We start from the raw sequence: 27,004 nt of genomic DNA, 5'->3' as shown, positions 1-27,004 counted from the left end.
AACTTAGAGTCTGGAGTTTCAGACGCAGGAAGCCGATAAAAAAAGTGTTGAAAACAGGAAATCAAATCATGTGCTGACCTAAAAGCATCTGGGCAATGTGGTGGCATGACTTAGCCAAATAGTTCCCTTATTTTTAAAATTGTAGTGCATTCTGTCATTATGATGTGACTTCATCCTTAAGAACAGCCGACATGCCAGTGGAATCTGAGGTATAGATGTGCAGTTTAGAACTAAACAACGAAAAAAGAAAATATTTAGGAAAATAATTATCCGCAATTTAGATTTTTTTCTCACGTAACCTCATAATATACAATCTTAATTCAGAATTCATATTTTTTTATTCAATTTTTAATGTAAAGAAACTCACCAACCATCACTGTAGTGTTGCTTGATGGTTGCTAAGGTCTTTATAGTGGATCTTAGTGGTTCTGTCTGGTTGCGGTGGCTGTTAAGTAAAGGTACGTGTCCACAGGATCCCTCAGTTTCTTGCCTCCCATTCATTGTCTGTGTGTTAGACCGTGTTAGATGCTGGTTGCGTTTCGAGCTACGTTTAGGGTTAGGGAGTGGAGGTCTGACGCATCGTGAAACCTTCGTAAAATGTCTAAACTAGCTGTCGTTGAATAAAAACAAGGACAGATTTGGCAGCTTATTTTTCACCTCAGATGCTTTGACAAATATTTATTTTTTCGTAATAAGAGAGTAATTTTGTGACCAAGCCACCATGTTGGTCCGACGTTTCTACCGGACTGAAGCTCAAGCAGCGGTCATGTGACCATCTAGTGGCCCACTGAGCAGGTGATAATCAGATGTGGTGCATTTCCATGTGAGAAAAAAACACCCCTGTGGACACGTATTATAAGACTGGACACTCTAGATGTGTTGATTCTCAGGTGCAGAGAGAGTATCCTTCCTGAAGAGGGCAGGAACTAATCATCAGAACCAGGTGGTTGCTATGTAGAAGAACTTCAGCCTCGGTTTGCTCTTAAACAGCTTACTGTGTGTGTTCGCAGCCCCGTCGTACCTTTGAAATTTCTGTGTTGCCATTTTCGTTGAGTCAAAACTCCAATTCAAGATGTTTTTATCCGTATTTTGACTTCCAGTTTGAGACATCAGCATCATTCTGACTCATTCAAACTCAATTTAAGAGTCTCCAAAGGACAACATGGATAAGATGAATGAGGGGAATTAAGGATATCTTGAGAATTAAACAGTGAAACTGAGAAGTCTCTGAGAAAACTTGTCTTAGCATCTGGTAATGACGGCCTCACTGTGGTCAGTAATAACTCTGTGGTTTCCTGATGCTGAAACACTAAATGTCAGGTCACAGTTCCACATCTACACTAACTGAACGATGCTGAAGTTTCCTCCTCCTGCTGGTGTTTGGTTCAGCAGTTCCTCCCTCACATGAGCTGTGGTTTTCTTCTTATTTTTGTTGCAGCTGTGAAGTCAGTCAGTCGATGTTCGTCATGAAGATTGTGCTGCTGCTCACGCTCCTCACAGGTACTTTTACTCTGAAAACACCCTTTCATTTACCTTTTTATCATTTTAATTAGTCTTTTTCTTTCCTTGTTTGCCTCACTTTGGGGTTTAATTTTTCAATCAATTGTGTAAAGTTGTTTAAATCAAGAAAAAAACAGGCACAACTTCACTTTTATTCATACTGATAAAGCGTTTGTTCTTTTTATGTTCTTTTCGACGTGCAGCTGGCTGACAGAGACTCATTTATTAGCCTTATATTTAGATTTAAGTGATAAGATTTTATCTGTCAAGGCGTCAGAATAACTGAGAACAAGAAAGCTGCAGCTGCAAACGCCCAATTGGCTTGATGACAGATATTATCTCTCCGCTGAACCATGATGTTGTGGGTTTCAGATTGATGTTATTATGAAATCTTCAAGGTTTTTATTGCTGTGTGAAACTTGAGCAGAAACAGGAACCACTAAAAGACTCGTCTGTGAGAGAAAAAAACGGATCCAAAAATAAAAACCGAGAGAAAAGTGAGGGTCAGCCAGGAGGTTTTTCCATCTCAGAACAGGAGAGGACAGTAAAGGCTTTAAATCTCTTACCTTATTTGACAGAAAACTGCATTTTCCTGTTATTTCTAAACAATATGTCAAAGTAAATGAAACTCCAACTCACTAAACTGGTTTTAAAAAAATGGATTTTCTATTTTTAGTCTCTGTTTTTCATTATTTTGGAGCTGTTGTTTTTCAGTCAGACCTGAAAAAAAGAAAAGTTCCTCTAAGCAGGAAAATCCACGATCAATGACTCGACTCGACGTCTTTTCTCAAGTTTTGTTAATTTAAAATCAACATCTGAAAAAAAAAATCAACTTTAGAGTTTTTAATGAAGCCATGCAGAGTTTTACCTTCATACTATGAATGTTTTCAGAGTTAGAGACCCTTAAAGTACACAGGAGTGAGTTGAAATGTTCTGTTGCTTTTCTAATAATTCTAATTCTATTTAATTTCTATTTATTTAATTAAAATCAATCTGGGAATATAGTTTGTGTGATTTGTCTAAACTATTATGGAAAAACTTGTGAACATCAAAGTTGTTTCTCCATTTCTCAGCCAGAAACTACTGTAAATTCACAAATGTTAAAATATTAGAAAATACACATTGATCCTGGTTTCCAGTGCGTATAAAAATGTTCCTTTAATCGTCTCTAATAGTTCTGACCAACCACCTGCCAACATGCTGATACGAACCTTGAAAGTTTACCCAGAACTTTTGTGTTCATTCTACATCACTTAAGCTGCTGTCAAACTATGATACATCCCATAATACTGGTGCTCAAAGTTGGTCATAGAGGAAATGAACAGAAACTATGTTTAGTGTTTAGATAGTGACACCTAAAATGATTAGTTTGGTCATTTTGAGTCTTGCTTTTCACATTTTTTTCTCACTGGTCATTTTGTTTGTCATTTTAGTCATTTTTGCTTCTCGCTTTTGACGTTTTGTGTCACATTTCTCTTGTTTTGTGTTTCATTTTTATCATTTAGTACCAGGTTTTGATAGTTTTAGGCATCTTTGGGGGAGTTTTGTCTCTTTGTGACATGAAACTATGATACATCCCATAATGCTCAAAGTTGGTTGTAGAGAAAATGAAAAAATAACAGATTTAGCTTTTAGACTGTGACACCTGAATGGATGTAAAAACTGTCAGCTTTTAACAGAACTCAGGTGTGTTTTTACTCATATCATGTTTCTATCTGCTGACTGATGAATTTCTGAGACTCAGAAATGATGGAATTTCAAACATCGTCTCTGTACTTCAACGGTCTGTAACTCTGGAAATGACATGACTTCATTGAATATACTAAGATTATTGGAGATAAATAATCAGCTGATTCTGAGGAGGTCAGGAGGAGAAAGCGTGTTCTGTCTTTTAAAATGACGAATAAAACCACAAGAAGCTTTAAAAACAGATTAAAATCAGAGATTGTGGGACACGATGAAAAGCAGCAGAACTTAAACTCAGGTTGGATTTTAGCTTCCTGTCTTTCTGTCCTCAGCCTCTGGATGTCTCAGCAGCAGAGTTGACGGTCAAACAGGTGAGAACATCACCTTCACCTGTAGGTATGACAGAAAATACTACGGAGCTCTGCCGGTTTGTTGGAATCAAGGAGACATACCAAGTCAGGGTATGTGCAACAACCAGCTGATCTCCACAGATGGAAATAAAGTGAGCAGAGTTTCCAGCAGGTATCAGCTGATGGGACGACTGGACCAAGGCGACGTTTCTCTGACGATACTGAACCTGACAGAGGACGATGCTGGACGCTATGGATGCCGGGTGGACATACCTGGATGGTTCAATGATCAAAAACATCACTTTGATCTGACCGTTAGAGGTAAGAAGCAAGCAAATCCATTTCACATATTTGTTACACCAGATGTTTGTATGTGTACGTTTGTACTTTCGGCCTACTAACTGATTCTATGTTCGTTTCAGTCATGAGAACTAAAACTTTTTTTTTTTTTTTAAGTTTTTGTTCGATTTTCAGGCCATATTTGCAACATATTTGCAATACAGTTTCCCTAAAATTAATTCTTGATGGTGCCAACTAGCATGAGGTGCTATCTAGCAGGTGGTGCCTAACTAGCAGGAGATGCTAACTAGCTGGTGTTGCTAACTCTGGATGGTGCTAACTAGCAGGTGGTGCTAACTAGCAGGTAGTGATAACTAGCAGATGGTGCTAACAATAGATGGTGCTAGCTGGCAGGTGGTGCTAATTAGCAGGTTGTGCTAACACTGGATGGTGCTAACTCTGGATGGTGCCAATTAACAGGAAGTGTTAACTAGCAGCTCTTGCTAACTTTGAATGGTGGTAACTAGCAGGAGGTGCTAACTAGCAAGTGGCGTTAACTCTGAATGGTGTTAACTAGCAGGTGATGCTAAATCTGAATGGTTCTAACTCTGGGTGGTGCTAAGCTTGGCTGATGCCAGCTAGCAGGAAGTGCTAACTAGCAGGTTTTGCTAACCCTTAATGGTGCTAACTAGCAGGTGGAGCTAACTCTGGATGATGGTATCTAGCAGGAGGCGATAACTAGCAAGTGGTGCTAACTGAATAGTGCTAACTAGCAGGTGGTGCTAACAAGCAAGTGGTGCTAACTCTGAATGGTGCTAACTAGCAGGTGGTGTTAACTAGCAGGTGGTTCTAACTCTGAATGGTGCTAACTAGAAGGTGGTGTTAACTGGCAGGTGGTTCTAACTTTGGATGGTGCTAACTAGCTGGTGTGTAAAACTAAATTTCTGCAGACTGAGAGTCAATTTAGGAACTCACTATTTAAACCAGTGCTTTATATTAACAACATGAAGTTTAGTTTCATTATCAGATGATTGACTTGAGGCAGATTGAGTCTCTGATGTTACATGTTGTGTGTTCATGTTGTGTTAATACTTCATTTTTAGCTTCACATGTGACCACGACCACATGGACAGCAGCAGAGATGACCACAGAGTCGACACCAACCAATCAGAGTGAAGGTAGCCCAGGTCAGGATTTCCAGCATTTTCAGTGTTTTTTATATTCCCGAAAGAATTAATTTTAAAAGTGATGTCAGCAGTGTCCCGCCCACAATGCAATCTGATTGGTGCAACGTTTTATTTTTAGTAAAATAATGTATTTTCCAAACTATAGCTTGTAAGATTCACAGAAATGATGAAAGAATTTGTAAAAAAAAAATCTGACTAACAGACACATTTTGGCATAGCTTTCTATAATTTATAATTAATCCATTGTTTTGATTGTATATTTTATTTTTAGTAACATAACAGTGTAATTTCTAAATTGTTACTTCATGTAATAATGTCTCTTTTCTGTTTAAAGATGTATATTTTAAAAGATTCCCAGTTAAAATGATGAAGTGCTACTTCAAATTTGCAAGATATAGTGAAATAAATTTTAAATAAATATGCTATATAAATCTGGAATGCTAAGACAAATATTTGCATCATGAATCATAATTTTGATCTAATTTCTTATAATTAATATTTATGTCATAATTTTGATCATATTTCTTATTGTTAGTGACATAATAGAGGATATTTTTGAAATTATGACCTTGTGTATTAACATTCTTTTCTTTAAAAATCATAACAAACTTAAATTAAATTGTGACTTTTTTTTACTTTAAAACTACAAATCACGCAGAAATGATCAAATACTGGGTCAAAACTGACTTATTACAAATTCAGACATTTTTGAGTCATAAGTTTGATCTGATTTCTAATAATTGACATTATTATGTTTTTCATAACTTAATAATGTAAATTTTGACTTTATATAATCAGGTTTTTCTGTATAAATATGGTATGACACCAAATTTAAATTATGACTTCTTCAAAATCAAGACTTTAGAGTCAAAGTCATGGCTGTCTATATAAACATGAGATCAGAGATTTTGTCCAAATTATCAGATATTGTGAAAAAGATCATGAAACAGAATAAAATTAGTGTCATTCAGCCATACGTTTTGTATTTCTTATCTTTCACAGAGCATTGTGGGAGTTTAGCTAATAAAGGGGTACCATGACAAAGACTTCTGACCAAATATATGGGTAATAAGAAAGTTATTGGTGTTGCAAGTCACAATTTTCACCTAATTTCTTTCAACTGATAATTGAAGCATTAATTTGATTGTTTTTTTGCTTTATTTATAGCTAAAACAATAACAGTCAGTGCACAAAAACTGTAAATAAAGTACAGAATGAAGACTTTCCTATAAATACAGGCTTGTGAATGGAGAGTTTAGATTCAATGTAACTAATGAAGCCTCAGAGTCAGTAAATGTATAGAGAAACCAAAGTGATGATGCGTTTCTGTGGAAAAACTTTATTAGTCATCGCACATTCAGATTCACATGCACACTTCTACGCTTCAATCCAGCAGAAATCTGATCCGTTCTGAGTCAGATTTGACATAAAGATCAGTGGCTGCTGTGTTCGGATAAATCTGAGTCATGATGTCAGGCTGTTGACTCAGCCGTCCTAAAAACATCTGCTTTCACTTCCTCATCCTGCAGGTCACATGACATCTACAGGACGCCTGATGTCCTCGTCCAGCAGCGTCAGCAGCAACGAGGTGAGATGAACAAATTAACGGGTTGAGTTAATATCAGAGAAACAAGGACAAACACAAGAGCAGGCTGCAGTTTCAGGACCACAGTTCTTTCAACATTGTCTTTTTGGGGTCTTTTTTGCAATAGTGCCATCTACGGGATTGGATGATCGCCATGGTGCACGACTTGTGGTTTTGAAAGATTATTCCACCCAAAATATGCCTTTCTGTCCAAGTACTGATAGTTTTAAAGATTAATTCTATGCAATAATGCTTTTTTTGTGCTATCTGTGGGTTAGAGAGGCTAAATCTTGGAATCTCAGAAGCAAACATGGGTCTGCCATGTGATAAGATAAGATAAGATAAGATAAGATAAGATAAGATAAGATAAGATAAGATAAGATAAGATAAGATAAGATAAGATAAGATAAGATAAGATAATGATAAACAAAGTAAAATTGGGGTCATTCAGCCACATTTTCTTCAGTATTTCTTATCTTCCCAGAGAGCATGGTGGGAGTTTAGCTAGTAAAGGGGGCACCATGACAAAGACCTCTGTGACACTTCATTACCTTCTAACTTGATTGATTTTTAACGGAATATCTCCATAGGGATACAGAGGAACATTTCCAGCAACCATCACTCCTGTGTTCTAATGCTACATTGTGTTAGCTAATGGTGCTGAAAGGCTAACTGATGATTAAAAAACTCTTGTGCAATTTTGTTAGCACATGAATAAAGGTGTGAATTTTCATGGAAAACATGAAATTTTCTGGGTTAACTCTAACTTTCGAACAGTAGTGTACATGTTCAAGCATTTTGTCAAAACCATCAGATATTGTGGAAATGCTGAAAAAGGTAAAATTAGTGTTTTTCAGCCACATTTTTGTTGTATTTCTTATCTTCCAGAGAGCATTATGGGAGTTTAGCTAGTGAAGGGACACCATGACAAAGACGTCTATGACACCTAATGACCTCCAACCATTTGTCAAATGTTTACTTGGGTGCAATAAGAATAACATTCCACCAATCTAGATGATATATCTAACAGCATATCTCAAAAGGGCACCATGACAAAGACCTATGTGTCACTTAATTACCTTGTAACTTGGGCACAATAAGAATAGCATTCCTACAGCTCAGTGGCATATGAAACAGCAAGTTTTGTGGGATTTTAAATTAGTTTGTGGTATGATTGCTCACCTGCCAAACGCTGCAGCTGCAAGTCCAGTTTTACAGGAGGATGAAGCAACGTGAAATGCTACGAGTTTAAGCAGCAACTGCAACTGAACTCCAAAACCTTTTTCTTTATTTCAAAGCCTCAGGAAAAGGAAAGCAGCAGTTTGACGGTGATTCTGGTGTGTGTTCTGTTCGGGATCGTGGTTCTGCTCACTGCCAGCGGACTCGTCTTTATCAGTGAGTCAAAGATAAAAACCAGCCTGTTCACTTTACTTTCAGCCCGACCATATTCAGCCGTCGTCATGTGAGGCGTTCACTGGCTGTGGGAGTTTATTATACTTGAATACAACTGAACCATTAACCAGGTCAGACTGCAGAGAACAAACATGACTTCATCTCCATTTATAAAGTATTTTATTATTACTGCTGAGCCATAAAAATGTAATTTTTTAGCATGTGTTAAGCAGGTTCAATTTTGTTTCTGTTTACAAGTTTTTGCATGTATTTGTACAAAATTTTGAAACTTGCCCAGATGTGAGATGAAGTTTGTCAAATGCCAAAAACCTCCAAATGTCACTTTATATATTTTTTTAAAAAAAGCAGCAAATCTGCAGTTTTGTTGTTAAAAGCTGCAAGAATCCAAAGGCCCTTGTTAGAACTCACTAGCATCTGCTCACACAAGCTAAGATAAACAAATATTAAATATACAAAGAGTCTGTACAGATAAAACGTGTAAAATATCGTGCAATATTTATGGTACAAAAAGTCAAGATGAAGTGATTAGTTGTCAAAATAGCTGCAGGTTTGTTGTTGCTGCTTTTACACACAATAACTCATCATCTTGCTTCGTTGATTCTAATTTTTCTCTGTTTAAAACCTCCTAAATGTGATTTAAAGCAACTCTAAACAGTAAACTTCTCTCTTTGTTAATGCTCCTCCTGATGTTTTTGTGTCTCTGCAGCCAGAAGATGGAAGCGACTCAACAAAATGTGAGTGACTCGTCCACATTTTAACTTCTTCTTCACGCTTTAATCAATCGATTAGTTGTCAACTACGAAAATAATCAGCAGTTTGAGGAATTTTTAAAGAATCAGAGGTCTAATTTTTCTCATTCCAGACTCTTAGAATTGTCAAATTCTACTATAATTAACATTTAAGTGTGTTAATTTCAGTTTACCTTGTCTTATTTGAGTTGTTTTCTCAATTAATTAACCTTTAAATAGAGCCTGATGAATATATTTACATTTTTACTGTCCATTATGGATCACCAGTTTAAATCACTTTTGACTTCTTCTCCACCACATTTCAAACATTCTGCATTTTACAGCATTATATTAGAAATATATAATATATATAAGAAAAAAGGTCTAAACTCAATGATTGTAGCCTCTTAAAGGAGAATATTTTCTGGTTTCTTCCCTTCTCTGTAACATTAAACAGAATATCTTTGTGTTGTGAACAAAAAAAAACACACCTTTCACCATTTTAGAGACCAAACAACAAAACTTTAATCAAACCAGACTTCATTCTCAAAAGTTTAAAGCTTTAAGCCAGACTGAGAACGTATTAATTAAACCTGATTTTTAGCTCTGATTTGGTCACCTCCAGAGAACTTTAGAATCAGGATGAATTTCTGTCAGATTTGTTGTTGTTTGACATTCAGTTGGAGGTTTTTGTAGTTTATGGAGTGGAGAATCTTCTAGAGAAATGATCAGTGGGGTTGTGGACAAAAACAAGACATTCGCCACCTTTGGGAAACCCCATTTCTCACCATTTTATAGACTAAGCAACTAATTGATTGATCCAGAAAACATCTGAGAGTAAAAAATAATCTTTTTTGCCATTTTTCTTGCATTTTATAAACCAAAATATCAATTAATCAAATGCCAGATAAATCACCAGTGAGGATAATCGTGAGCTTCAGTCCTTTTCTGGAATAAATTCCCTTCAGGCAGTTTTCGTAGCGTTTTTAGGTTTGCTGACGGATCATCTTTGTAAACTTTCTCAGCCTGCAAATCTTCGATTCGTCGTCTTCATCTTCATCGCAGCTCCGGCGACTGTTCAGACTGAAACTCAGCAATGAGAGAAGACCTCCAAAACCACAAACCACATGACAGGTTTCAGTTGAACAGCAGCCGAGCAGCACATTCGTGACGCATCAACCTTCTCTAAAAGGGTCTTTTGTGAACAAAATCAGATTATGACAAATTTTTACTGCTTAGTTCTTTAGGAGTGACACCTGAGTCGACCTGAAGTCTCCACAGTTTCATTCCTACCTGATTAAAAGTTCTTAGAAAGTGTCTTGAGGCTGCAGGTCTTTTCTGCAGGTTTCCTTTTAGCAGAAACAGAAACTTTGAAGTGAGGAGATCAAACCTTCCACTGCATTCGTCATCCAGCTGACGAGAAACTTCTGAAAATGTCAAAGTTTAAACGTGAGAAACGGAACCGTCGACTCATGAGCGCTGATGCTGGTTAACCAGGAATCAGTCCAACCGAGGCTCAGAGCGACTCGAGGTGACCTTTAAAGACTCATCTGGTTTAAACTGAAGCTTTGAGGTTTGTTCCCAAACTGTTTTAAAAGGTTAGATGCTTTTACATTCAAAGAACCCAACTGACCCGATCGGTTAATGCTCATTTTTAAAAATTATTTTATCTCAAATACAACTAAAAATGGTTTATTATCTAAATCAGTCTTCTTCTCGGCTGATAGAGAACGTTCCCACAACGACAAAGGAGGAACATTCTCCAAGTAACATTTAAAATGTTTTCTGGACATTATCGAGTCCTCAGACGATTTCTAGAAGACGTTCCTGTAATGCGATCTAGGAATAAAGCTCGAACGTTGCGGCTGTAATGTTCTGAGGATATTTTCAGATGTTGTTGAAGTACCACATTATAGAATCTATAAGATGTTCTCACAATGTTCCATGATAACATAGAAAGAATGTTCTGAAACCAACATTCAAACAATGTTTTCAAGATGTTGTCGAGACCTTAGATGATTTCTACAAGACGTTCCTGTACTGTGATATGTTAACAAAGGTGGAACGTTCCACCTCCAACGTTCTGAGGATGTTTTAGGAACATTCTTGGGGAACACAGTGTAAAACGTTCTTCTATAAAACATGATAACAAAGGAAAAACTTTCTCAGACCAACATTCAAAAAATGTTCTCCAGATGTGACTGTGGCCTCAGATGACAGAATGTTTTTATACAGAACCTTTTAGAACGTTTCTGTTATGTGATATGATAAAAGTGAAACATTTTGCTTTTTAGTTGAGGGAACACATTATAGAACTGTTTCTATAAGACGTTTCCACAATGAAAACAAAGGAAGAACATTCAAAAAATGTTCAGCAGATGTTATCGAGAGAAAATGACAGAAAGTTCTTTACGAAATGTTTCTGTATTGTGATATATTAACAAAGGTGGAACGTTCTGGCTGCGATGTTCTGAAGATGTTTTGATGATGGTGTTAAGGAACACATTATAGAACGTTCTTCTATAAGATGTTTCCAAAATGATACCAATGGAAGAACATTCTGAAACTAACATTCAAACAATGTTTTCAATATGTTTTTGAGTCCTCAGATGGCAGAAAGTTCTTTACAAAATGCTCCTGTACTGTAATATTTAAAAAGCTGGAACATTGTTCCTGCAATGTTCTAAGGATGTTTTGGAGATGTTGTTGAGGAACACAATGTAGAACATTTTTCTATAAAACATTCTCACAATGTTCCGTGATAACAAAAGAGGAACGTTCTCAAACCAACATTCAAAAAATGTTTTCCAGATGTTCTCTGTAAAGCAAGTTTTAAAACGTTTCTGTAATATGATATACTGAAGGTACAACATTTTATGTTTTTGTTGAGGGAACACATTAGAGAACGTTCTTTTTATGACCCTTAGACAATGGTGGAACATTCTACCTGCAATGTTCTGTAGATGTTTTAGGGATGTTGTTGAGGAAACACATTATAGAACATTCTTCTACAAAACATTCTCACAATGATCCATGATAACAAAAGGAGAACGTTCTCAAAGCAACATTCATGTTTTCAAGATGTTATCGAGACCTTAGATGACAAAACGTTCTTCATAAGACGTTCCTGTGGTGTGATATAATAACAAAGCTGAAACATTCTGCCTGCAATGTTCTGAGGACATTGCAAGAACCCATTAAAGAATTTATAAAACATTCCCACAATGTTCCACAGTGTTACGTGATAACAAAAGTAGAATGTTCTCAGTGGAACATTCAGTCTTGAGAACATTAAGTGTAACGGCCTAACAATGTCATCACCAGACATTTTTAGAACATCTTTAGTCATCCAGGATTCAATAAAAACATTCAGGGAACTAAAAGAAAACTTCCTGCTGACAGTATCAGTAGAACTTTGCAGAACTTTCTCAGAACGTTCCATCACATGTTCATTAAGTCTCCGTGTTGGTTCTGTGTCTCAGGCCTCAGCAGCAGATCAGCAGTTTGGACCAGTTCAGTCCGTCGTCGTCCACGTTGCAGCTCCACAGTCGAGGCTCGACGGTGGAGAACATCTACCAGATCGACGGAGGCGACTACGAGTACTGTCCCTGAAGCTCCGCCCCCTGGAGGCGGGACCACGGCGAGCTGTGGTCCTCGAGCCGTAAACGTGGACACGAAAGTCAGAACGAACTGTGAAAATGAGCAGAACTTCGGGAGAGAAGTCAACTACAAATCCCAGAGAGCACTGCTGTGGGAGTCGTCCAATCAGAGAGCTTTTGTTTTTAAATCGTCCCCATGCTGAGTTCTGGAAGCTGCCATTTTGTATTTTTCCCCAAATCGTGCAGGACAGAGCACCATTCTGGAGACTCTTTACAGGAATCATTTCATGTATTTCTCAGGATTTAATTTAATAAAACTAAAATCGAACAGTTTACATCAATCTTCTAATATATTTACTACATATCCTGTTATATTTACCTTTTGTTCAACCAACAAACGGATTGAAATTAGGAGAAGTTTTCATTACTTAATGAGTGGCAGCACAAATCTTAGGTTGTTCCAATTTGTGTATTTTTAAAGTGATATGTACTTTATTCACGTAATTGCAAACACAAATTTTTAATTTGGAAGATTTTTAAAAGGGGACTTAAATTTAAATGAATTAACACAGAAAATTGAGATTAAATCACACACAATGTTTAGTTGAGGCAACATAATTATGTCAACGCAGCCCATCAAAATAACGTTTGCACCTAAAAAGGTTCTTCTAAAGCTGTAAATTCGAATTCTATCTCTCTACAGGGCATTTTCATGAATACATTTTTCAATTGTGCCCCAGAAACAACGTTTTAGAAGCTGCTGAAAGGACTAAAACTTCTTGTTTTTTAAAAACCTCTGTGTGGAAATATTGAGCATCAAACTCTTTTTTTCTGTCACAATTTGTGTCTTTACGGCTTTGTTTTTTCATCGCAAAATGTTCAAATCTGCGCTTGTGGGTGTGAATAACCTGAGAAAGAAAGGTGAGCTGTTGGCTCCACCTGGTGGCCGACGGTTGAACTGTAGCTTCTTAAAGAAACGCGATCAAACAGACGTGTTTTTGTCCTGAGAAAGAAAGATGATAAAGTATGTTAGATAAAAGTGGAAAAACTGAGATGTGAAATTATTTAAACTAATAAACAAACATCACAAACACAGAATAAAACTGTCCAAAGACAAAAAAAATTTACAGAATAAAATGTTTCAGTGCTTCTTGTTAAGGTTTATAATGAAACATGATAATTACTGGAGTGTTTTCTGTGTGGAGAATCTGAGGATTGAGGAAAAGCCGAGGAAAAACTCTGTCAGGTGAGTCAGCGAGCAGCGACAGCATGAAACCATCCAGCCGAACGCGTTTATCAGGTTCATCAGAAACCTTCCAATCACAGCAGTCACACACGACACAGGTAAGAGCACCACCTGTCTCTTCTTCTTCTGTGGTTTTAGTCACTTTTTGTGTTTTTATAGAAACAGGACCTGAACTTATTTACAGGTTTCAACCTCAGCAGACTTTTGTTTTGTTTTGTTTTGCTTTGTTTGTTTAGTTCTCAACAGTTGTTTGTTCAGGCACCTGTGATGTTATGAAACGTTTTCCTGTAACCTTAAAGGAACGTAGCTGTCGTGACTTTAATGTGTTTTCTGAGCAGCAACTGAGAATCCACACCAAAGTCCATTCAAGTATCTGCTAATTTAATTAGTTTACATTTTGGACAATACAGCTTTATTTTCTGAATACTTAATAATATTTTCACCAAAGTCCATTCAAATATCTGCTAATTTAACATCAATTTACTTGTAGCACGGTTTATTTTTTATTCTGCTGACTTAAGTGTTTCCACCAAATTCCATTCAAATATCTGTCAATTTAATTAGTTTACACACGGGGAAATGTAGGTTCATTTTCTAACTAACTACCGATTGTCTCCACCAAAGTCCATTCAAACATCAGCCAATTTAATTAATTTATATGTAGGACATTCTAGGTTTATTTTTCACAACTTAATAATGGTCTCCACCAAATTCATTTTAATATCTGCCAATTTAATATCAGTTGACATGTGTATCACAATATATCTTTTATTCTGACTACTTAAGTGTTTCCACTAACGTTCCTTCAAATATCTGCTAATTTAATTAGTTTGTCAAATGTCTGTCAATATTTTCATGTAGGACAATGTAGTTTAATTTTCTAGCTACCTTACTATATTCTCAACCAAACTCCATTAAAATATCAACCAATTTAATCAGGTAACATATAAGACACCATAGGTTTATTTCTGATGACTTAATAATAGTCTCCACCAAACTCCATTCAAATATCTGGCAATTTAATTTAATTCTACATGGAGGACATTATGGGTTTATTTTCTGAATATCTATTAATATTTTCACCAAATCCCATTCAAATTTCTGCCAGTTCAACATCAGTCCATTCAAATATCTGACAATTTAATGTCAGTTTACATGTGGAATATTATTGCAAATTTTCATGTTGTTGCTAATTTAACTTCCATCAGGCTGTACTGAGTGAAGCAGCTCTGGGTGGAGGATGAGCTGGCCAGTGACGACGCAGCCTCAGGCGATGCTAGTTTCCTCCAAGGAGGCTGATTGGTCGTCTGGGATCTGCGGCTGTTGTGACGACATGAAGCAGTGTACGTAACACACATTTCACTCACCAAAAAAAATTAAAATGTAGATACCACTTTTAAACAGCTGTGAAGTTACACCAAACTCAATTCAAATATTAGTCGATTTTACGTGTCAGGTTTCTGAGTGAGTCACTGTGTTGTTGTTGTCGTTGTTGTGTTTACAGGCTGCTTTGCGTTCTGGTGTTGTCCGTGCTTTGCCTGTATAACCACCAGAGATTTCGGTCAGTGCCTCTGTCTCCCCCTGCTGGACGTGTTCAGCTGCTGCATCCCCCCCGTCGCCATGTCCATGAGGGCCGCTGTACGGCAGCGCTACGGCATCAGGGTAGGGTCACAAAGCTGCGTCCTGCTTTGTTTACAGCTCATTTGTTTGTTTGTTTGTGAATAAATCATCTCTGTTTGCTGCATTCGAAACAGTTTATGTTCTTCTTTGTTTGTTTGTCGTTGTTTATGATAAAAATTTGAAGTCTCTGTGCTGCGTTCAGGTTAGTTAGTTATGTTGTTTGTGCGCTCAGGGCAGTTTATTTGTTTGTTTATTGTTTGTGCATTCAGGGCAGCTTGTTTGTTTATTGTTTGTGCATTCAGGGCAGTTTGTTTATTGTTTGTGCATTCAGGGCAGCTTGTTTGTTTATTGTTTGTGCATTTAGGGCAGTTTGTTTGTTTATTGTTTGTGCATTCAGGACAGCTTGTTTGTTTCTTGTTTGTGCATTCACAGCAGCTTGTTTATTGTTTGTGCATTCAGGGCAGTTTGTTTGTTTATTGTTTGTGCATTCAGGACAGCTTGTTTGTTTCTTGTTTGTGCATTCAGGGCAGTTTCTTTGTTTGTTCGTTGTTTGTTTTTGGTGCGTTCAGGGCAGCTTGTTTGTTTGTTTATTGTTTGTTTTTGGTGCGTTCAGGGCTCCCTGTGCAGAGACTGTGTGTGCTCCACCTTCTGTCTTCCCTGCGTTTGGTGTCAAATGTCCACGGAGATGAAGAAGAGGAAAATCCCCACCATGCTGAGTGACATCATCAGCTGCCGATGACATCATCGCTCTGACATCACTGCTCCAACTCCGTCCATCCAAATGCAGATCAAATGCTACTGCTGTGGAGTAAACGGCAATAATCAATAGTGTTTGTGCTGTTTGTTTACAGAATAATGTTGTTTACTATTTTATCTGTTTATTCTCATATTTATCAAACATGTCTTTCTTTTTTATTCACTTGTTTTGCACTTTTGTCTCAGTATGTTCATTTTCTACTTTGAATAATTGTTTAATTTATCTTACATTCGTTAAGAACCAAGGAAATGAAGTCCAGCTGCCTCCTTTTAGTTTAAACCGTTAAAGAATAAATAAAGTTTATTGTTTCCCACTAATGTTTCTGTTGTGTCTCTGTGGGTTCAGCTGACTTTTCACTCTACAAGAGATTCAAGGAAAACATGTCGGATCTAAAAAAAAAAAAAAAAGCACAACAGCGTGAGTGTAAAAATGTGATGTTTATTTTTATTCAGTTGCTTAGCAACAGTAGCCCCACCCACAAGCAGCCACAGGCCAGACAGAGGACCACAAAAAGACCCCTAAGATGGGCTCCGTTCATCCAATCTGCTTTAAACTCGAGAGTTTGCTTCCTCGGGTCACCAGCAACATGCACAGCAAGTTTCAGGGAAATAGGATGAACGGTTGTCAAGATGTGCAAAGAAAATTCAAACAAAAACACAACTGATTTGATCGTAGGAGCTTCAGTAGAACTCAGCTGGAAACTGAAACTTCTCAGCAGCATTCAGCTGAGCGACGACTTCACACTGCGACGAACCAAATCTAAGCTGCAACACTGCAGATCAAAGACATACTGGGAGTCTGAAAGCTAATAAATCAATAGTATAAAGTGGAAAGCTTAATTTTCCACATTGTCTCACACCAGCACTGAGCTGTTTCTGCTTTAACTTTGGACCGCTTCAGTTTGGTTAAATAGTCAGAAATATAAGATTAAAGTGTGCTTTTCTTTTGAATTTTCTTTGCTACTGTTGCTAGGCAACTGAATCAAAAATAAACATCCAATGTCACGGCACTCGTCAAATCAGTTTGTCCATGGAGATTCTCAGTCATCCAGGTCGTGGTGATCGTAGGAGTTTCAGTAGAAACCAACTGGACCTTCTCTTGTAGGTTCTTGAAGACGTTTCACCTTCAACCAGGAGACTTCTTCAGTTCTAACTGACTGATTTATAGTCACTCCAGATCACATGACTAATGGCTCATTATTGAGAATGTTCTCCTGTGTTATCATGGAACATCATGAGAATGTTTTATAGGGGAATGTTCCAGAATGTGTGCCTCAAGAACGTCCCCAAAACATCTGCAGAACATTCGACATTTGTTAATATATCACCGTACAGGAACGTCTTGTAAACAACTTTGTCTTTGAGGTCTCAATAACTTCTTGAAAACTTTTTTAAAATGTCACATCCAGAACGTTCTTCCTTTGTTATCATTGTAGAAACATCTTAGAGAAGAATGTTCTATAATGCGTTCCTCAAGAACATTTTTTGAATGTTGGTTTTTAGAACGTTCTTCCTTTGTTTCCATGGAACATTGAGAGAATGATTTATGGGAAGATGTTCTACAACGTGTTCCTCAAGGTGATCCCCACAACATCTGCAGAATAGTTTTTTTTATCCAGTACTGCAAAATTGTCTAAAAATATCCTAAAACCAATCAAAAATTGCTTAATATCTTAAAACGTATCCAAAAATATTCAAAATATGTCCAAAAGAAGATGTTGTCCAAAATGACAAAAAAAACTTTAAAAATGACTTAAAATTGAGGTTTTCCGTGGTGTAATGGTTATCACGTTTGCCTAACACGCGAAAGGTCCCCGGTTCGAGACCGGGCGGAAACATGTGATCTATTTATTCATTTATATTTTTTTAATAATGTTAAGTCAGTCAGATAATGTCCATTTTAAGTCACTTAGTTAATTACACAAATTAATATAAATACAGACAAATGTACATATAAAGGTACTAATGGTGGTACGAGCAGTATAAACAATAGAATAGAATAGATTGATTAATGGGAAATAATACATCATAAAAAGCTCTCTTTACCTCAAATTAAGAAATAAAATTGCACTTCAATAAATCCAGAATTATCCCGCATGTCAGTGTGTCATTACAGAGAGTAAGTTATTTTTGTAGACACTGAAGCTGCGATCGGCTCAGTGTGGTCACATGACATCTTCCAACTTCCTCGTTAGTATAGTGGACAGTATCTCCGCCTGTCACGCGGAAGACCGGGGTTCGATTCCCCGACGGGGAGTAACAAGTGTTTTGAATTTTATGTTTCTTAGAAGTCTAACTTTCTGTAATGACAGTAGTGATAAAAAAAAGAGGCTGAAAACTTGACCTCATGATATGATCGCAGGTTTGTCCGATGTCCTTGAATGCACCCCCAACCAGCGGTTTCTGTAGTGTAGTGGTTATCACGTTCGCCTCACACGCGAAAGGTCCCCGGTTCGAAACCGGGCAGAAACACTGTTTTACTCAGAAGTAACATTAGCCTGATAATGTGAGAGGATGTAAAGGACAACAGTTTGCCCTTTTTGGATTGTGAGGTCCACATAGAAGAGGACAGAAGTCTGAGTGTTGGGGTTTACAGGAAACCAACACACACGGACCACTACCTGCTTTTTGACTCTCACCACCCACCGGAGCACAAGCTAGGGGTCATCAGGACCCTGCAACACAGGGCCGACAAGTTACCCACCAGTACCCAAGGCCAGGAAAAAGAACACAAAACCTGAAAGGGGCACTGAAAACTTGTGGATATCCTGAGTGGAGCTTTGTGAAGGCTCACACAAGATCCAGAAAGGAGAACAACCCAGTGAGGACTGAAGAGAAGAAGAACAGGCGAAACAACATAGTGATCCCGTATGTGTCTGGAGTGTCTGAAAAACTGAGGAGGATCTTCAAATCTTCAACAAACACCAGATCCCCGTCTTTTTAAAGCCAAATAACACTCTCAGACAAAGACTGGTCCACCCAAAAGACCCCACACCACACAGTCTGAAGAGCAACCTGGTGTATGCAGTTAAATGCAGCGAGCAATGCTCAGATCTCTACATAGGGGAAACCAAACAGCCACTTAACAAGTGAATGGCTCAACACAGAAGAGCCAGTTCCTCAGGACAGGATTTGGCGGTCTTCCTTCACCTCAAGGAAGAGGGACACTCATTTCAGGACACCAATGTTCAGATTTTGGACAGGGAGGACAGATGGTTTGAGAGAGGCGTGAAAGAAGCCATCCATGTCAAAGTGGAGAAGCCATCTCTGAACAGGGGGCGTGGTCTGCGACATCGTCTTTCGCCGATGCTAACGACCACCATTAGCATACGAGGGCTTGGTGAAACTCGCATTTCAACGACCCACTTTGTCACTCCCTGACTCCCCAACGACCACAGTTGTGGAGCCAGACGGGCCTTGGCAATGGTCATCGGAATGTGAATAACACTGACCACACCTCACAGAGGTTATAAGCTGAGGCAACATCAACCACCACCAGAACTGAAGAAGCCTCTTGGATGAGAGGTGAAACATCTTCAAGGAACTTTCTTAAACCATCTAAGACACCACGGTGGAACGGACTGACAGCTACAAGTTCCTGAGCCTGAACATCTCAGACAGCCTCAGCTGGGCCAAACACACTGCAATCACAGTGAAAAAAGCTCAGCAGAGGCTGTACTTGATTAAGGTGCTGAAGAAGGCCAGACTAGGATGCCAGCCTCTCACCCAAGCCTACAAAGGTTTGGTGGAGAGCGTCCTCACCTGAGCCATCACAGTGTGGTACGGCAACACCACCGTGGCTGAGCGGAAATCACTCCAGCGTGTCATCAGAACTGCAGAGAAAGTTGCTGGCTCTGGCCTCCCGTCTATGGAAACCATAAACACACATCGGTGCCGCCGGAAAGCGCAGAACATTCTGAAGGACAACCTCCATCCAGCTCATGGCCTGTTTCGGTGGGGGAACTCGGGCTACGGCCTGAGACACAGCAGACCAGTGAGCATCAGAGCTGTACAGCGCCTTTTCATAACAGCTTTATCCCGGCCACCATCAGACAAGTGGCATTGGACATCAGGGAGGGGAGGTACTATATAGAACACGGCATAACATCAAAATATCGCAACATCACACAAATGACAATGGACCAATGTGCAATACCCTCACAATGTACAATAAGTACCTTTACTGTGATGTACCTGTGCAAATGGCAATAAACTCTTTTCTATTCTAATATAAGCTAAACTGAAGGTGCTGACATTAGCTAGCTTACAACTTATCACACTACGAGCTGTTTATTCAGTTTCAAGTGATTATCTTTACCTGTTTTACCTGGAAACATTTGCTTGCTTGTTGAAAATATGAGCCAAGCTTTCAAAACTTAACTTTGTAGGACCATATGTTCACAGGTTTATCCTATGTCTTGAATGCACCAGAATTCATCACTTTTCACAGTGGAGCGCATTTCACGGTTTCACTTCCTGTACTATATGAGCATGTGTCAAATAAAAATCTTGAATCTTCAGTCCTAATCTACAAACCATCTGTTGATGCAGCTTGTGAGAAATAATGATTTGATGCATTTCTGTGCCGTAATTTCAGGATCTTTGAGTTTTTACAGCATGAGCAGCTCACCAGGAGCCTCTCTGGGTTTAAAAACAAACTTCTGCATGTGTTGTCGTGGCCGAGTGGTTAAGGCGATGGACTAGAAATCCATTGGGGTCTCCCCGCGCAGGTTCGAATCCTGCCGACAACGTGGGAATCTTTTGGAATGCAGCAAATCAGGAATTAGGTCACGAGCACCACAAACTTACAGCTGAAAAAAAAGACAGCACCAAAGTTGTGTGTTCAGCTGATCCTCCTCTGGTAGTTCAACAAGGACTCAGCGCTCCATCGACCCTCCTCGCTGTCTGAGTGGCGACTCTCTGGCCGACACCTGAGGAACATGAAGGAGAACACAGAGAACCTCAGTCAGGACTGTGACTTCTGACCTCAGGTAACTCACCCTAACATAAAGGGTGCTAACATTAGCCAGCTTAAAACATATCAAGTCACTTTGCTGACTTTTTAAATGAGTAGCTTTGCATGATATCTTCTAAGTACAGCAGTCTTTATACTACGATCACTGAGACACATTCACTGAACTCAGATGATCTTAATTTCACAAATCGTGTGACTTTTAGCACCAACTGAGTTGAATGTATTACTTTAAAGGGGTCTGTGCTTTCAGAGACAAATTACATTTTTACACTCAAAGTTTTTTATAAATGATTTTTCAAAGTTCTGTTTTCAATGATGTCTCTCTCTCTTGTGGCGTTAGCTAACCTGAAGGTGCAAACATTAGCCAGCTTAAAACAGATCACGCTACAGCCAGTTTACTCAGTTTGAAGCCATTAGCTTTACCTGTTTTACCTGGAAACATTCATTTGCTTGTTGAAAACATGAACCACCTTTAGAGCAAACCATATGTTCGCAGGTTTGTCCCATGTCCTTGAACACATCATATGTCACAGGTTTCCGTAGTGTAGTGGTTATCACGTTCGCCTAACACGCGAAAGGTCCCCAGTTCGAGACCGGGCGGAAACATGTGATCTATTTATTCATTTATACTTTTTTAATAATGTTAAGTCAGTCAGATAATGTCCATTTTAAGTCACTTAGTTAATTACACAAATTAATATAAATACAGACAAATGTACATATAAAGGTACTAATGGTGGTACGAGCAGTATAAACAATAGAATAGAATAGATTGATTAATGGGAAATAATACATCATAACAAGCTCTCTTTACCTCAAATTAAGAAATAAAATTGCACTTCAATAAATCCAGAATTATCCCGCATGTCAGTGTGTCATTACAGAGAGTAAGTTATTTTTGCAGACACTGAAGCTGCGATCGGCTCAGTGTGGTCACATGACGTCTTCCAACTTCCTCGTTAGTATAGTGGACAGTATCTCCGCCTGTCACGCGGAAGACCGGGGTTCGATTCCCCGACGGGGAGTAACAAGTGTTTTGAATTTTATGTTTCTTAGAAGTCTAACTTTCTGTAATGACAGTAGTGATAAAAAAGAGGCTGAAAACTTGACCTCATGATATGATCGCAGGTTTGTCCGATGTCCTTGAATGCACCCCCAACCAGCGGTTTCTGTAGTGTAGTGGTTATCACGTTCGCCTCACACGCGAAAGGTCCCCGGTTCGAAACCGGGCAGAAACACTGTTTTACTCAGAAGTAACATTAGCCTGATAATGTGAGAGGATGTAAAGGACAACAGTTTGCCCTTTTTGGATTGTGAGGTCCACATAGAAGAGGACAGAAGTCTGAGTGTTGGGGTTTACAGGAAACCAACACACACGGACCACTACCTGCTTTTTGACTCTCACCACCCACCGGAGCACAAGCTAGGGGTCATCAGGACCCTGCAACACAGGGCCGACAAGTTACCCACCAGTACCCAAGGCCAGGAAAAAGAACACAAAACCTGAAAGGGGCACTGAAAACTTGTGGATATCCTGATTGGAGCTTTGTGAAGGCTCACACAAGATCCAGAAAGGAGAACAACCCAGTGAGGACTGAAGAGAAGAAGAACAGGCGAAACAACATAGTGATCCCGTATGTGTCTGGAGTGTCTGAAAAACTGAGGAGGATCTTCAAATCTTCAACAAACACCAGATCCCCGTCTTTTTTAAGCCAAATAACACTCTCAGACAAAGACTGGTCCACCCAAAAGACACCACACCACACAGTCTGAAGAGCAACCTGGTGTATGCAGTTAAATGCAGCGAGCAATGCTCAGATCTCTACATAGGGGAAACCAAACAGCCACTTAACAAGTGAATGGCTCAACACAGAAGAGCCAGTTCCTCAGGACAGGATTTGGCGGTCTTCCTTCACCTCAAGGAAGAGGGACACTCATTTCAGGACACCAATGTTCAGATTTTGGACAGGGAGGACAGATGGTTTGAGAGAGGCGTGAAAGAAGCCATCCATGTCAAAGTGGAGAAGCCATCTCTGAACAGGTGGCGTGGTCTGCGACATCGTCTTTCGCCGATGCTAACGACCACCATTAGCATACGAGGGCTTGGTGAAACTCGCATTTCAACGACCCACTTTGTCACTCCCTGGCTCCCAACGACCACAGTTGTGGAGCCAGACGGGCCTTGGCAATGGTCATCGGAATGTGAATAACACTGACCACACCTCACAGAGGTTATAAGCTGAGGCAACATCAACCACCACCAGAACTGAAGAAGCCTCTTGGATGAGAGGTGAAACATCTTCAAGGAACTTTCTTAAACCATCTAAGACACCACGGTGGAACGGACTGACAGCTACAAGTTCCTGAGCCTGAACATCTCAGACAGCCTCAGCTGGGCCAAACACACTGCAATCACAGTGAAAAAAGCTCAGCAGAGGCTGTACTTGATTAAGGTGCTGAAGAAGGCCGGACTAGGATGCCAGCCTCTCACCCAAGCCTACAAAGGTTTGGTGGAGAGCGTCCTCACCTGAGCCATCACAGTGTGGTACGGCAACACCACCGTGGCTGAGCGGAAATCACTCCAGCGTGTCATCAGAACTGCAGAGAAAGTTGCTGGCTCTGGCCTCCCGTCTATGGAAACCATAAACACACATCGGTGCCGCCGGAAAGCGCAGAACATTCTGAAGGACAACCTCCATCCAGCTCATGGCCTGTTTCGGTGGGGGAACTCGGGCTACGGCCTGAGACACAGCAGACCAGTGAGCATCAGAGCTGTACAGCGCCTTTTCATAACAGCTTTATCCCGGCCACCATCAGACAAGTGGCATTGGACATCAGGGAGGGGAGGTACTATATAGAACACGGCATAACATCAAAATATCGCAACATCACACAAATGACAATGGACCAATGTGCAATACCCTCACAATGTACAATAAGTACCTTTACTGTGATGTACCTGTGCAAATGGCAATAAACTCTTTTCTATTCTAATATAAGCTAAACTGAAGGTGCTGACATTAGCTAGCTTACAACTTATCACACTACGAGCTGTTTATTCAGTTTCAAGTGATTATCTTTACCTGTTTTACCTGGAAACATTCGCTTGCTTGTTGAAAATATGAGCCAAGCTTTCAAAACTTAACTTTGTAGGACCATATGTTCACAGGTTTATCCTATGTCTTGAATGCACCAGAATTCATCACTTTTCACAGTGGAGCGCATTTCACGGTTTCACTTCCTGTACTATATGAGCATGTGTCAAATAAAAATCTTGAATCTTCAGTCCTAATCTACAAACCATCTGTTGATGCAGCTTGTGAGAAATAATGATTTGATGCATTTCTGTGCTGTAATTTCAGGATCTTTGAGTTTTTACAGCATGAGCAGCTCACCAGGAGCCTCTCTGGGTTTAAAAACAAACTTCTGCATGTGTTGTCGTGGCCGAGTGGTTAAGGCGATGGACTAGAAATCCATTGGGGTCTCCCCGCGCAGGTTCGAATCCTGCCGACAACGTGGGAATCTTTTGGAATGCAGCAAATCAGGAATTAGGTCACGAGCACCACAAACTTACAGCTGAAAAAAAAGACAGCACCAAAGTTGTGTGTTCAGCTGATCCTCCTCTGGTAGTTCAACAAGGACTCAGCGCTCCATCGACCCTCCTCACTGTCTGAGTGGCGACTCTCTGGCCGACACCTGAGGAACATGAAGGAGAACACAGAGAACCTCAGTCAGGACCGTGACTTCTGACCTCAGGTAACTCACCCTAACCTAAAAGGTGCTAACATTAGCCAGCTTACAACATATCAAGTCACTTTGCTGACTTTTTAAATGAGTAGCTTTGCATGATATCTTCTAAGTACAGGAGTCTTTATACTACGATCACTGAGACACATTCACTGAACTCAGATGATCTTAATTTCACAAATCGTGTGACTTTTAGCACCGAGTTGAATGTATTACTTTAAAGGGGTCTGTGCTTTCAGAGACAAATTACATTTTTACACTCAAAGTTTTTTATAAATGATTTTTCAAAGTTCTGTTTTCAATGATGTCTCTCTCTCTTGTGGCGTTAGCTAACCTGAAGGTGCAAACATTAGCCAGCTTAAAACAGATCACGCTACAGCCAGTTTACTCAGTCTGAAGCCATTAGCTTTACCTGTTTTACCTGGAAACATTCATTTGCTTGTTGAAAACATGAACCACCTTTAGAGCAAACCATATGTTCGCAGGTTTGTCCCATGTCCTTGAACACCTCATATGTCACAGGTTTCCGTAGTGTAGTGGTTATCACGTTCGCCTAACACGCGAAAGGTCCCCGGTTCGAGACCGGGCGGAAACATGTGATCTATTTATTCATTTATACTTTTTTAATAATGTTAAGTCAGTCAGATAATGTCCATTTTAAGTCACTTAGTTAATTACACAAATTAATATAAATACAGACAAATGTACATATAAAGGTACTAATGGTGGTACGAGCAGTATAAACAATAGAATAGAATAGATTGATTAATGGGAAATAATAAATCATAACAAGCTCTCTTTACCTCAAATTAAGAAATAAAATTGCACTTCAATAAATCCAGAATTATCCCGCATGTCAGTGTGTCATTACAGAGAGTAAGTTATTTTTGTAGACACTGAAGCTGCGATCGGCTCAGTGTGGTCACACGACGTCTTCCAACTTCCTCGTTAGTATAGTGGACAGTATCTCCGCCTGTCACGCGGAAGACCGGGGTTCGATTCCCCGACGGGGAGTAACAAGTGTTTTGAATTTTATGTTTCTTAGAAGTCTAACTTTCTGTAATGACAGTAGTGATAAAAAAAGAGGCTGAAAACTTGACCTCATGATATGATCGCAGGTTTGTCCGATGTCCTTGAATGCACCCCCAACCAGCGGTTTCTGTAGTGTAGTGGTTATCACGTTCGCCTCACACGCGAAAGGTCCCCGGTTCGAAACCGGGCAGAAACACTGTTTTACTCAGAAGTAACATTAGCCTGATAATGTGAGAGGATGTAAAGGACAACAGTTTGCCCTTTTTGGATTGTGAGGTCCACATAGAAGAGGACAGAAGTCTGAGTGTTGGGGTTTACAGGAAACCAACACACACGGACCACTACCTGCTTTTTGACTCTCACCACCCACCGGAGCACAAGCTAGGGGTCATCAGGACCCTGCAACACAGGGCCGACAAGTTACCCACCAGTACCCAAGGCCAGGAAAAAGAACACAAAACCTGAAAGGGGCACTGAAAACTTGTGGATATCCTGATTGGAGCTTTGTGAAGGCTCACACAAGATCCAGAAAGGAGAACAACCCAGTGAGGACTGAAGAGAAGAAGAACAGGCGAAACAACATAGTGATCCCGTATGTGTCTGGAGTGTCTGAAAAACTGAGGAGGATCTTCAAATCTTCAACAAACACCAGATCCCCATCTTTTTTAAGCCAAATAACACTCTCAGACAAAGACTGGTCCACCCAAAAGACCCCACACCACACAGTCTGAAGAGCAACCTGGTGTATGCAGTTAAATGCAGCGAGGAATGCTCAGATCTCTACATAGGGGAAACCAAACAGCCACTTAACAAGCGTATGGCTCAACACAGAAGAGCCAGTTCCTCAGGACAGGATTCGGCGGTCTTCCTTCACCTCAAGGAAGAGGGACACTCATTTCAGGACACCAATGTTCAGATTTTGGACAGGGAGGACAGATGGTTTGAGAGAGGCGTGAAAGAAGCCATCCATGTCAAAGTGGAGAAGCCATCTCTGAACAGGTGGCGTGGGTCTGCGACATCGTCTTTCGCCGATGCTAACGACCACCATTAGCATACGAGGGCTCGGTGAAACTCGCATTTCAACGACCCCCTTTGTCACTCCCTGGCTCCCAACGACCATCGTTGAGGAGCCAGATGGGCCTTGGCAATGGTCGTCGGAATGTGAATAACACTGACCACACCTCACAGAGGTTATAAGCTGAGGCAACATCAACCACCACCAGAACTGAAGAAGCCTCTTGGATGAGAGGTGAAACATCTTCAAGGAACTTTCTTAAACCATCTAAGACACCACGGTGGAA

At 39.7% G+C, this 27,004-nt stretch overlaps 2 protein-coding genes and 11 non-coding genes across 13 annotated transcripts; all 13 read left to right on the top strand.

Moving 5' to 3' along the window:
* The first annotated feature begins 1,417 nt into the window (after positions 1 to 1,417).
* On the top strand, positions 1,418 to 12,662 carry LOC111565220 (hepatitis A virus cellular receptor 1 homolog). The gene is made up of 7 exons (XM_023265272.3): positions 1,418 to 1,500; positions 3,519 to 3,857; positions 4,919 to 5,002; positions 6,532 to 6,590; positions 7,886 to 7,982; positions 8,707 to 8,734; positions 12,211 to 12,662. Exons 1-7 carry the CDS (start codon positions 1,458 to 1,460, stop codon positions 12,338 to 12,340), a joined length of 780 nt encoding a protein of 259 aa, XP_023121040.2. The 5' UTR covers positions 1,418 to 1,457; the 3' UTR covers positions 12,341 to 12,662.
* A 2,092-nt stretch (positions 12,663 to 14,754) lies between these two features.
* Positions 14,755 to 16,263, top strand: LOC111565225 (cornifelin homolog B-like). The gene is made up of 3 exons (XM_055017367.1): positions 14,755 to 14,916; positions 15,078 to 15,235; positions 15,807 to 16,263. Exons 1-3 carry the CDS (start codon positions 14,814 to 14,816, stop codon positions 15,930 to 15,932), a joined length of 387 nt encoding a protein of 128 aa, XP_054873342.1. The 5' UTR covers positions 14,755 to 14,813; the 3' UTR covers positions 15,933 to 16,263.
* Positions 16,264 to 17,713: 1,450 nt separating this feature from the next.
* On the top strand, positions 17,714 to 17,787 carry trnav-aac (transfer RNA valine (anticodon AAC)). The gene has a single exon. It is a non-coding gene; the product is annotated as a tRNA-Val (tRNA).
* Positions 17,788 to 18,134: 347 nt separating this feature from the next.
* trnad-guc (transfer RNA aspartic acid (anticodon GUC)) lies at positions 18,135 to 18,206 on the top strand. The gene has a single exon. It is a non-coding gene; the product is annotated as a tRNA-Asp (tRNA).
* Positions 18,207 to 18,348: 142 nt separating this feature from the next.
* trnav-cac (transfer RNA valine (anticodon CAC)) lies at positions 18,349 to 18,421 on the top strand. Its single transcript has one exon. It is a non-coding gene; the product is annotated as a tRNA-Val (tRNA).
* A 2,197-nt stretch (positions 18,422 to 20,618) lies between these two features.
* Positions 20,619 to 20,700, top strand: trnas-aga (transfer RNA serine (anticodon AGA)). The gene has a single exon. It is a non-coding gene; the product is annotated as a tRNA-Ser (tRNA).
* A 757-nt stretch (positions 20,701 to 21,457) lies between these two features.
* Positions 21,458 to 21,530, top strand: trnav-aac (transfer RNA valine (anticodon AAC)). Its single transcript has one exon. It is a non-coding gene; the product is annotated as a tRNA-Val (tRNA).
* A 347-nt stretch (positions 21,531 to 21,877) lies between these two features.
* Positions 21,878 to 21,949, top strand: trnad-guc (transfer RNA aspartic acid (anticodon GUC)). Its single transcript has one exon. It is a non-coding gene; the product is annotated as a tRNA-Asp (tRNA).
* A 140-nt stretch (positions 21,950 to 22,089) lies between these two features.
* trnav-cac (transfer RNA valine (anticodon CAC)) lies at positions 22,090 to 22,162 on the top strand. Its single transcript has one exon. It is a non-coding gene; the product is annotated as a tRNA-Val (tRNA).
* A 2,196-nt stretch (positions 22,163 to 24,358) lies between these two features.
* Positions 24,359 to 24,440, top strand: trnas-aga (transfer RNA serine (anticodon AGA)). Its single transcript has one exon. It is a non-coding gene; the product is annotated as a tRNA-Ser (tRNA).
* Positions 24,441 to 25,193: 753 nt separating this feature from the next.
* Positions 25,194 to 25,266, top strand: trnav-aac (transfer RNA valine (anticodon AAC)). The gene has a single exon. It is a non-coding gene; the product is annotated as a tRNA-Val (tRNA).
* A 347-nt stretch (positions 25,267 to 25,613) lies between these two features.
* Positions 25,614 to 25,685, top strand: trnad-guc (transfer RNA aspartic acid (anticodon GUC)). The gene has a single exon. It is a non-coding gene; the product is annotated as a tRNA-Asp (tRNA).
* Positions 25,686 to 25,826: 141 nt separating this feature from the next.
* On the top strand, positions 25,827 to 25,899 carry trnav-cac (transfer RNA valine (anticodon CAC)). Its single transcript has one exon. It is a non-coding gene; the product is annotated as a tRNA-Val (tRNA).
* Positions 25,900 to 27,004: the final 1,105 nt, after the last annotated feature.

The sequence above is a fragment of the Amphiprion ocellaris genome, chromosome 14 (assembly GCF_022539595.1).
Source record: "Amphiprion ocellaris isolate individual 3 ecotype Okinawa chromosome 14, ASM2253959v1, whole genome shotgun sequence".
NCBI classification, from domain to species: Eukaryota; Metazoa; Chordata; class Actinopteri; family Pomacentridae; genus Amphiprion; species Amphiprion ocellaris.
This window is presented reverse-complemented; position numbering and strand designations above follow the sequence as displayed.